Source organism: Microplitis mediator, chromosome 10 (assembly GCF_029852145.1).
Source record: "Microplitis mediator isolate UGA2020A chromosome 10, iyMicMedi2.1, whole genome shotgun sequence".
In the NCBI taxonomy this organism is placed as follows: Eukaryota; Metazoa; Arthropoda; class Insecta; order Hymenoptera; family Braconidae; genus Microplitis; species Microplitis mediator.
The window spans coordinates 4103664-4115419 of NC_079978.1; the positions used below are offsets into that span (position 1 = coordinate 4103664).

Consider the following 11756-nt stretch of genomic DNA (forward strand, 5'->3'; position numbering starts at 1 on the left):
AATGAGTTTATCGATAACTTGCTTTAGACAATTATAAGGAACATTTCCAGCATTCCAAGGGATTTTATGACAGCTTTCAATTACCCATTTATTGATGCGCTGATAATTTCCTGATAAAGATTGCCAGGAATATGGTGGTTGAAACAATGCAGATGAAATTTCTTCGATATTTTGATTAATTGTAATTGAAGCTATTTCTTTTACTATAAAAGTTGATCCAGATTCTCTGAATCCTTGAACATCAAGGATGATCTCCATGATTGAAGTTTTAAGACAAACTGATAAAAATGTTAAAGAAACAGTTGTTTTTATACAGTCAACCCCCTCTCTAAAAAGTATCTATCACCTTTTTTTTATTTTTTCTAGGACGTTCCAACTGCGTAGTTGACGACGTCATTTATTGCGCAGTTGAAATATTATGATTTTAGGTTAGAGTTGCATAAGAAAAGACGCAACTCGATGTTTCGAGAATGTTCCAACTGCGTAGTTGATGACGCAGTAGAAGTAGTATATAAGCCGAGTGCTCTGACCATACTGCATCAATTGTGAAGTACGAGCAACATCTCTACGAAACAAAAAGTCTTCCAATCATTAACGACGACTAGTTTAATAGTGAAGTGAGCTTATTAACTGTAAAATAAGCTTTTTGGCTGTGAAGTACGCTTAGTACCAGTGAAGTACGCTGAGTAAGTGTGAAGTACGTTTAGAAATGGCTCAAAATCGTTTTATTGAGGCACTTCAGAATTTGGTCAACTCTGTAGCCAACTCATTCAACGACCTTCGACGAGAGTCTGTGGATCCTGAATATTGTCAGAGATGTCATCAAGCGTGTGTTGACACTATCAAATATTTCAACACTATCCTGCAAGATCCACAAAGCACAGTACAGGTTAGAAGGAGTGTCCAGGCAAGTATTGTAGTTTTGTGTTGGTATGCTGATCAATTTTTGAGAATCAGCGGTGAAGTTGTTGGCGGCGATTTGAGTACGCATAATCGTCACATTAAATGGCAAGACCTCGAGAATGCATTTGGAAATAACATCAAGACTGGATCTGTTATTAATCGTGATCACACAGATCTGCGTTCATTTTTGAATGACTCTCGCACAGTAGTCTTTGAAAAAATTGAAGAAATGTTGAGAGATGTTGCAGGTCTTAAAGTAAGCGTTGAATTGTTTTGTAGATTTAAAAACGCTAAATCTGATACAATTCATGAAGAGACAAAGTCCTTCAATACAAAAAGCTGTGAAATCCTGCCTGCAACTTCTCTCAACGATTGGTATACTGACAAGGTATATGAGAAACTTTTGAGAAAAGTTGAAGAGTTTAACCAAAAAGACTCTGGTTGGGCTTTGACAGAGATTAACAATTTGGTGATCACTATGTCAAAATATACTCCTCTCCGAGCAGGCGGCTCAACATACATACAGCTACCGAGGGACATCCAACTTAAGCATGCAGTACTCAACATTGAAAACTTCGATGACTACTGCTTCTTATGGTGTGTGACTGCTGCCCTTTATCCTTGTGAGTGGGGAAATCATTCTGAAAGAGTAACATCATATCCTCACTTCAGCTCAGTGCTGTCCTATGAAGGTATAAAATTTCCCATTTCTCTCAAAGATATACCGAAATTTGAAAAATTAAATGATTTGACTATTAATGTTTATGGTATTGAATCTGAATTTACGAGAAAAAACTCATCAAAAAGCAAAATAATTCCGTTATACTTAAGTCATCTTAAGTCTGATGGTAAAGTAATTCATCTTCTGATGATAAATCAAAAAGCAAACGTAAATACTTCTGATATAAAAAATTTTGAACCTAGATTTCACTTTGCTTTGATCAAAGATCTTTCTAGGCTAGTCAAATCTCAAATATCCGATTCACATGGTAAATTATTTTTCTGTGATAGATGTTTGAACCATTTTAAATTAGAGCACTCTTACGAAAACCACAGAGCTGATTGTTACAAAACAAATAAAGTTCGTATGACATTCCCAAATGAAAAAAACCGAATTTTGAAATTTAAAAACTATAAAAATAAAGACACAGTACCCTTTGTTATGTACGCAGATTTAGAATGTATACTTGTGCCCCAAGGAGATGATGAAACACAAAAGCACGTTCCACACAGTGTTGCTTTTTATCGCCATTGTAGTTATGACCCAAGTTTATGTAAATTTGAAATTAACCGTTCACCAACGTGTATTGAGTGGTTCGTAAAAAAACTTGAAAGTTTAGCTATCGAGGTAGAACACTACTTAAAAAATCCAATACATATGAAACCACTTACAAAGCAGCAACAAGAAAACCATGATCAGGCAACTGTTTGTCACATTTGCGAGAAGCCAATAACTTCAAATACAGATAAATGTTATGATCATTGTCACTTTACCGGTAATTATCGCGGTCCTGCTCACATATCTTGCAACGTCAACTACCAAAAATCTCATACAATCCCTGTAGTTTTCCACAATTTATCCGGTTATGACGCCCATTTTTTAATTCGATCACTAGCTACAGTTTTTCAAGGTAAAGTGCAGTTATTACCTATTAACAAGGAACGCTACATATCTTTCACAAAATTTGTTGAAAATACATCAGTTTCCTTACGATTTATAGATTCATTCAGATTCATGGCATCTAGTCTAGAAAAATTATCTTCTTTCCTGAGTGACGATGACAAACAGATAACCAAATTGCACTATCCTGATACCGAACAGTTTAAACTAGTCACTCGAAAAGGTGTATTCCCATATGAATACATTGACAGCATTGAAAAACTAGATGACAAGCAGTTGCCTGGTAAAGACGCATTTTATTCTAAATTAAGTAATGATAGTATTTCCGATGACGATTACCTTTTCGCTCAATCAGTTTGGAACAAATTCAAAATCAGCAGTCTTGGGGAGTACTCAGATTTGTATCTTAAAACTGATGTACTCCTTTTAGCTGACGTCTTTGAGAACTTCCGTAGTAGCTGCTTTAAGACTTACAGTTTAGATCCACTGCATTACCACACAGTTCCCGGATTATCTCATGATGCAATGTTAAAGCACACTGGTGTTGAACTTGAACTGCTTACTGATCCTGAAATGGTGCTTTTCATAGAGAAAGGCATCAGAGGAGGGGTTTCACAGTGTACAAATCGATATGCTGCATCAAACAACCGTTATATGGGTAAAGACTTTGATCCAAGCAAAGCAGAATCATACTTGATGTATTATGATGTAAATAATTTGTATGGTGCGGCAATGAGTATGCCGTTACCGCAAGACTCATTCGAGTGGGTTGAGAATGTAACTGATGTAAATAGTTTATTATATGATGATGATGACAGTGTAGGTTACATATTAGAGGTAGACTTAGACTACCCAGAAGAGTTGCATGAACTGCACAAAGACTTACCTTTATGTCCTGAGCATTTCGTGCCACCGGGTAGCAAATACTCAAAACTATCAACCACTCTCTACAATAAGAAAAATTATGTCATACATATAAAAAATCTACAACAATGTTTAGAACTAGGGTTAAGACTAGTTAAAATCAACCGCGTCCTACGTTTCAAGCAGTCAACATGGCTTAAATCATACATTGATAAGAATACAGACTGTAGAAAAGCAGCTAAAAATGAGTTTGAAAAAAACTTTTTTAAACTGATGAATAATGCAGTCTTTGGTAAGACTATGGAAAATGTTCGGAAATATCAAGATATTCAATTGATAACTAGATGGGATGGTCGCTATGGCGCTTCAGATCTAATATGTAAACCGAACTTCCATAGTCTTACCATTTTTGATGAAGACATGGTTATTATACAGCTGAAAAAAGCGAAAGTGTGCTTCAATAAACCTATTTATGTAGGATTTTCAATTTTGGATTTATCTAAAACCTTTATATACGATTTTCACTATAATTATGTAAAAAAGACGTTTAAAAATAGTGATTCAAAACTCATGTACACAGACACTGATAGCTTGATATATCATTTTACTGTACCGGATATCTATGAAATCATCAAACGTGATATTGTCAAGTTTGATACCTCTGATTACCCACCTCTTAACGCTTACAACATGCCACTAGTCAACAAAAAAGTCCCAGGCTTGATGAAGGATGAAAATAATGGTCAAATCATGACGGAATTTGCTGGGCTTAGAGCTAAATTGTATGCATTTAAAACGCTCAACAGCGACAAGCCGAAAAAACGTGCAAAGGGGGTTAAAGGTCCTACTTTACGCTCTATCACGTTTGATGATTTCAAACAGTGTCTCTATGACCATGTCAATCTTACCAAGCATCAATATCTAATAAAAAGTGAAAAACATGAGGTAAAAACGATCAGACAGGACAAACTAGCACTGAGCTGGAGTGATGATAAGCGACAGCTAATTGATGGCAGCACAGATACCCTACCCTGGGGATATTCAACAACAACAACAACAACAACAACAACAACAACTATGGATGATGGAAAAGTCATAAAGAAAAGAAAATTATTGTAAATAATAATTAGACTTAAGTTTGTAAATAATTAGTTTTAAGGCTTTTGTAAATAAAGAATACATATAAATAATGTGAAAAATTTTTGTTTATTACATATCAGATTTATTAATCCAGCTGTTGTGGGAGCTATCGAAGCCGAGCCACTTTACATAAACCTTATTACCACGGGTCTTTATGATTTTTTCTACTAAATAGATGTCTGGATACTTGACTTTGTTGAGTTCTTCGGGGTAAAATCCACCCTCAATTGGCTTATCCTGATAGTCAACGAGCCTGTACGTTGTTGGATTTGTATTCTGCACTGCCTTGATTGTAAAAATTTCTGTTGTCCAATTTGGTGTATAACCTTTTTCAAAAATGTGTTTGTACTTGCTGATTCGAACTTTGTCTCCAACTTTGAATTTTTTCTTTTGTGCTTGCTGTTGGGCTTGAAGTGGCTGGTAGATTTGTTTCAACAGTTGTTTTTCATTAGCAGCAGTGACATCAGCAGGTTTCATTTTGATTGTTTGATGCTTGGAGTTGTTGTAACTATTGATTAGATCTTCAAGTATATCAATCCATTTATAGGTACCACGTGCAGAAAATTCACGCCACATTTTATTTTTAAGTGTTCGATTAAAACGTTCACATATCGATGCCTTCAAGTTGCTGAATGTCGAGTACATTTTGATATTTTTGTGCTTCATAAGATTCATAAATTCTTTGTTGTAAAACTCTTTGCCTTGATCAACATGCAGATTTTTGGGAACACGTCCTTGTTGAAATATAGATTTCATTGCACTAGTGACATCACTACCACTTTTGTTTTTAATCGGAACAGCCCAGGCTTACTTTGAAAAAATGTCTATGACAGTCAGCAGATACTTATATCCTTTATTTGATGTTGCGTAAGGTATCATTTCAACTAAATCAGCTTGCCAAGTCTCATCAAGTCCTCGAATGTCAACATGACGACGTTGGTAATTTCTACGTGCTGGTTTGTGAAGCTCATACGCTATTATCGCTTTTTTGTCCTCCATTGTCAAGAACTTTTCCTTCCAATTCTGTGATTCGTTGTGTATTACGAGTCTTTTGTCGCTTTGCTTTCAGAATATCCAGCTCTGACTCCAATGTTGCTATTTGAGCATGCAAATGTGAAATGAGTACTGACTGATCATTCCTTATGTTATTATACATTTTGGATAATTCTTTGTGTATGAAATCACGTATGAATTGCACTGATGCTGCATCATTATCATCTGTAGGATTTCCTAGATTGCATAATCTTTTATGCTCAATATCAAAGTGCCCATCAGCTGTTATAATAAATCCTCTGCCTGCTGGACCTGGAGGACCTCTTTTCATAGCACTAGTGTCCAATGGACGTCCAAATATATCGATACTCATGTTGCTCTGTCCACTTCAACGATCACCAAGTAAATGACAAAATATTCTTGAACGTCCTGCTAATAAATTATTCCTGCTTCTCGCAATTCTTCAATAATTGAGATAATTTCATTGGTATGTTTTTGATTCCCAGCTGCTTGCGATGCCATAAGTAAACGAAGACGTTCTACTAGTTCATTCGGATCATCCCAATAGACGTAATCCATATGTGCTTTCTTCTTTTTTGCAATCATAAGTCGAGGTAATCCTTTACCTTTCAGTGACTTTGTATGTTTAACAAGAAAATCAGCGATATACTTATTATACTTGGGAGTTGAGTCTTCATAAAGACTGCCATCTGGATTATAATTTTTTCTGTGTGTATTTGTTCTCATGATAATTTCAAGATATTTATTTTTATCGTCTTGCGTGACAATCACATCATCAGGTGATTTTTTGAATAATAATTCTAATAAGCCAGGAGTCGTTGGGTAGTCTTTGTTTTTAATATTAATTGTACTATCGTGAAAAGTTATTTGAGAATCACCGATATAAAAATCATTGTAACGTCGACGAACACCATATCTCATATCTATCCCTTTACTTTTTCTGTATACTTTAGCTAGATACGATTTTATTGAACTACTTGATTTAGCGGGAGTGCTAGATGCTGTAGGAGATATTTCTGTTTCTCCAAGAGTCCTGCTACTTTCTTCAGCATCGTCAGAGATTAAGCTATTATAATCACTTGCACTGTCATCTTCCGTATCAATGTTTAAGGTGGGATTTTCGTTTTTCACTTCTTTTTCTTCTTCTTTGACTTTTTGCTTGATTTTTTGTTTTGAAGACTCAACCAGACTTTGTAAAGGCGTAACAATAGGCTTAAATATTTCACCCATTGCTTTTTCAGTTGTGTCTTGACCCAATTTAAGCATTTTGTGCTTTCGTCGGATGGCATCACTAGCCTGAGATATTTGATGTAAAACATCTCTTTGCTTTGAAATTTCGGCAGTCTTCATGTTGACATATTAAAGTTCACTATATCTCTGATTAATATTTACCAAGTACAAGTCAATTTATACTAATAAAACAGTCAAATCCTTTTCTATATCTTCCACTATTGAGCTCACTGTCTTTGTCAATCACTACAAAACCATATTTGTCATCATTCCAGCATGCTGAGCACAAGTCTTTAAATGAATTGTATGGCATGTCAGTATTCACATGGTCATCATACAGATGTTTCAGATTCATTTCATCTTGACGAAAGAGAACTAGAAAATTTGCATTGTCACGGATCAAATGTTTTGGAATACGTGTGTAAGTTTGGCAGAGATAAAAACTATCTATGTTTTTGTGTCGACCCATACAAAAGTATGCTCTGATATGATCTTGTTTCTCACACGCAACATCGTCAAATATCATGAGGGAGTTTGGTCTTGCATTCTCAGGTTTTACTACTTCTTCATGTTCATTAAATGGAAAAAAACCGATACCTTCTATTGGTTTTAGTAGTGATTCTAAAAATTTGTACTTTGGTTGATTGAGAGATTTTGAATAAAGGTAAATGTTGTCAAATCTCAAACCATTGGGATGAATAATAAGTGAGAGCAGAGCATTTGTCTTTCCACAATTTGATGGGCCACAAAAAATAGCACGTACACTGTTTGGCAACAAAGCACCATGCCTTTTAATCTTCTTCAAACCTGTACCGTGAACAATTTGATCAAAGTCAATTACTGGCAACTCGGCAGCCTGCTTCTTGAATTCCATGTTGATCGTTCACTGACCTACTAGTGACTTAACCGCTCAGACTATAAGTACCAGGTTTTATATCATTTTGTCATCAGTCATAATGCTACTGCGATGGAGAGCAGATGTATAAAAGCTCAAGGTAAAGGTATCGTTAACAGTATCATCAATAAACTACCGTTTGAACTACACATACCTGGATACCAGTACTGTGGGCCGGGCACAAAATTACTTAAAAGATTAGCTCGTGGTGATCCCGGTATCAATCCTCTGGACGCAGCGTGTAAAGAACACGATATTGCATACTCGAATAATCGTGAAAACTTGGAAGCACGTCACGAGGCTGATAAAATACTTGCTGAAAAAGCGTGGCAACGATTTCAAGCCGTGGACGCTGGTATTGGTGAAAAAGCTGCTGCTTGGAGTGTGAACACAATCATGAAGGTGAAAAAAAGATTTGGAATGGGGGCAAAGAAGAGAAAAACCAGCAAGAAGTCAAAAATAGCGCTGAGGCAAGTTATCTCAGCAGCTAAAAATTCTATGCATACTGGCGGTGATCCTATTAAAACAGCACTGAAAAGTGCTCGTCAAACTGTTAAGAAATCTGGTGGAAAAAAAAATATCAGACTGCCACGAATTTTACCAGTCCCATCTAAAACTGGTGGTGCCCTACCATTTTTAATACCACTATTTGCTGGCCTGAGTGCAACAGGAGCTTTGGCTGGTGGTGCTGCTGGTATAGCAAAAGCTGTCAACGATGCAAATGCTGCTAAAAGAAAATTAGAAGAGAGCAAGCGTCATAATTTAAAAATGGAAGAGTTAGCTATGGGTAAAGGCTTGTACTTGAAACCTTACAGAAAAGGTATGGGTCTGTATTTAGATCCTTATCACCGAGTAGGCAGAGGACAAAAAAAGATAAAACAAAAAAACAATTAAAGCTACCACATCGAGCACTCACAAACATCGACTTGTTAAAATATGCCAAGGCGCTAAAAATTCCTCATTTCCGTGGTGTATTTATGAGAAATGAGTTACCAAAGTCTGGTCCAAGAAAAAATGAATCAGCAATTGTCAATCTTGATGATAAAAACGGACCTGGTACTCATTGGGTTGCATACAAGAAAAATGCTAATAAAGTTATTTACTTTGACAGCTTTGGTAATTTACAACCACCACAAGAATTAATGGAATATCTCGATGTTGGTAGCGTAAAATATAATCACAAAAGATTCCAAAACTTTGATACAATCATATGTGGTCATTTGTGTCTTAAATTTCTCAGGGGACAACTATAAATTAAAGTGACTCAGCTTGCAGTGTACCAGTCATGGCTGAATCATTGACATTGACACTTTCCGGATCCTCTTCCATATTGGAGGCTAATTATTTTCCTCCAATCGAATTATCACCAAATAAAAATTATGTTCTTGGACTTGTGGAGCTACTGACATTTAATTCAATACCCAATATTGATGATGGTGCTAATAAATTCTACGTGACATATCCTCTGGATAGTATTGACACTAATAGTATCGAAAGCAACAGTATCGATAAGAAGAAAACTAAACGGAATATAGTCATGATTGAGAGGAATGAGGTCTCAGCGAGTAACAATATGGATCCTGAACAACTTGACTATGAAAAAGTAATAACAATACCCACTGGAAGTTATGAAATTACAGATATAGAAAAATATATACGTAAATCTTTACCAAACCTCAGTATCAATATAAAAGCCAATAATAATGAATTAAAAAGTGAAATAAAGTGTGATAAACCAATAAATTTTATACCTAAAGATTCTATTGGTCAACTATTGGGATTTACAAATCGTATTCTTGAACCTCACAAGACCCACTCATCTGATTTACCAGTGGCTATACTTAAAATTAATGCTTTGAGAGTTGAGTGTAATATCACCACTGGTGCTTATATAAATGGATACAAAAATCATACAATCCATGAATTTTTCCCGAGTGTGCCTCCAGGATATAAGATAGTAGAGGTACCTGCAAACATCATTTACCTACCAGTCGCTGTACAAGCAATACATAATTTACGGCTTCACATAGTTGATCAGGATGGGAGATTAGTAAATTTTCGACGTGAAACTATAACCATAAGACTACATATAAAAAGCTTATGAAATCATGGGCATTGTATTTAATATTAAAACAGGACACGGTTATAAAAACTTGACACCATGTCCAAAACCAATCAGTCATCGACGTCCTCTCAAGGTGTTAACACGTCAAAACGCACAATTCCTAAAAAGTCTTGGATTAAAATTACGTGGAAATTTTCTAAGATAAAAATTAATTTTTGTGGCCTTAGTTGTATTATTCCATTGCGGAAATCATAGATGGCGAACAATCAGGCAACAAATAATCTCAAGAAATATTTAGAAAGCGAACAACGTAGGTACGGTACAGATTTTAAAAACGATAAAGATAATACCAATAAATACACACCAGGAAACTTAAGAGGTCAAAAATACAACGGTCCAGAAAAAGGCAATAAATACGGTACAATAGGAGATAGTCGTTATAAAAAAAATTAAAAATGGCCGAAATATTAAATATTCAACAACCGATAATTTTTGATGAGTCAATTGCACACTATGAAGCGCATGCCCATCTTCCATATGCTTCATCAACATTCAACAACAGCGATGAAATCAGAATTGCTGTTCAACATCAAGATCTGTGCTTACTTCCGAGTAAAAGTACATTACATATTTATGGAAAATTAACCAAGGCTGATGGAACAGCTGTTAGTGCAACTACACAAATGGTCAGCATGGCAGTTTGTCATATGTTTGAAGAAATACGCTATGAACTCAATGCTGTCGAGATTGATCGAAACAAAAATGTTGGCATCACGAGTCTCATGAAAGGATACGCATCTCTGAGTCCTGCACAACAAAATACACTGGAAAATGCCGGATGGATTATAGCTGGAAATGTTAACAAATTGCACAATGACCATGGCTACTTTGATGTATCTGTACCCCTGAGTCTTCTACTTGGATTTGCTGAAGATTACCAAAAAGTTATCATTAACGCTAAACATGAACTTATCTTAATACGATCAAATGCTGATTTGAATGCCTACGTTGTAGCTGCACCAGCTGCTGGGGCTAATCCTGAAGCTGTTAAAATAACTTTGCAAAAAATCGAGTGGATTGTACCGTATGTGACTATGTCAGACAAACAAAAAATTCAAGTGTTGAATTTTATCACAAATGATCCAGCTATATCAATCAGTTTTCGTGCTTGGGAGTTGTATGAATATCCATTGTTACCGAATACTTCAAAACACATTTGGACAGTCAAAACATCAACGCAACTTGAGAAGCCTCGATTTGTAATCCTAGGATTCCAGACTGAAAGAAAAAATGATGCTACTAAAAATGCCAGCGAGTTTGATCATTGTGATATCAGAGATATAAAATTATTTTTAAACTCTCAGAGTTATCCTTATGGGAACTTAAATCTAAATATTGCTAATAATCAGTATGCCTTACTGTATGATATGTACATTAATTTTCAAATCAGTTATTACGGTAAAGAACCTGAACCACTGCTGATGAAAAAACAATTCCTTGAAAAAGCACCATTGTACATTATTGACTGTTCGAAACAAAACGAATCGATTAAATCGGGGCCAGTGGATATACGGCTGGAATTTGAATCGGTAAATCAGTTTCCCAACCAGACAGCAGCTTACTGTTTAATTATTCACGATCGAATTATAGAGTATAATCCCATAAGCAGCAGTGTTAGAAAACTAATATGATGTTAATTCAATTTAATCCAACACCCACTATATGTATGTGTGAAGTTTGACATCCAGACAAGTGTAATCGAACCTGTATTATTATTAAAAAAAAACTATATGTGATTAAGAATAATAAATAAAAAAAACTTGATTTGTAAACAAAAAAATGTTTTTATTCATTTATTTCTCTTTAACCCTAATTAAAATAAGTTAGGATAATAAGAAATCATCAAAGTTAAAATCAGAATTACATTGATAACAATCCTTCTTGTATGGATATGGACCCTCCAACGTATCGTCACTCAGTGTACTGTAGTGATCGATGCATCTTGTGTATCCGATGAACCTTGA

At 35.4% G+C, this 11756-nt stretch overlaps 2 protein-coding genes across 2 annotated transcripts; both read left to right on the top strand.

Moving 5' to 3' along the window:
* Positions 1-709: 709 nt before the first annotated feature.
* On the top strand, positions 710-4507 carry LOC130675759 (uncharacterized). The gene has a single exon (XM_057481601.1). It carries the CDS (start codon positions 710-712, stop codon positions 4505-4507), a length of 3798 nt encoding a protein of 1265 aa, XP_057337584.1.
* Positions 4508-10187: 5680 nt separating this feature from the next.
* Positions 10188-11423, top strand: LOC130675763 (uncharacterized). Its single transcript, XM_057481604.1, has one exon. The coding sequence runs from the start codon at positions 10188-10190 to the stop codon at positions 11421-11423; it is 1236 nt and encodes a 411-aa protein (XP_057337587.1).
* Positions 11424-11756: the final 333 nt, after the last annotated feature.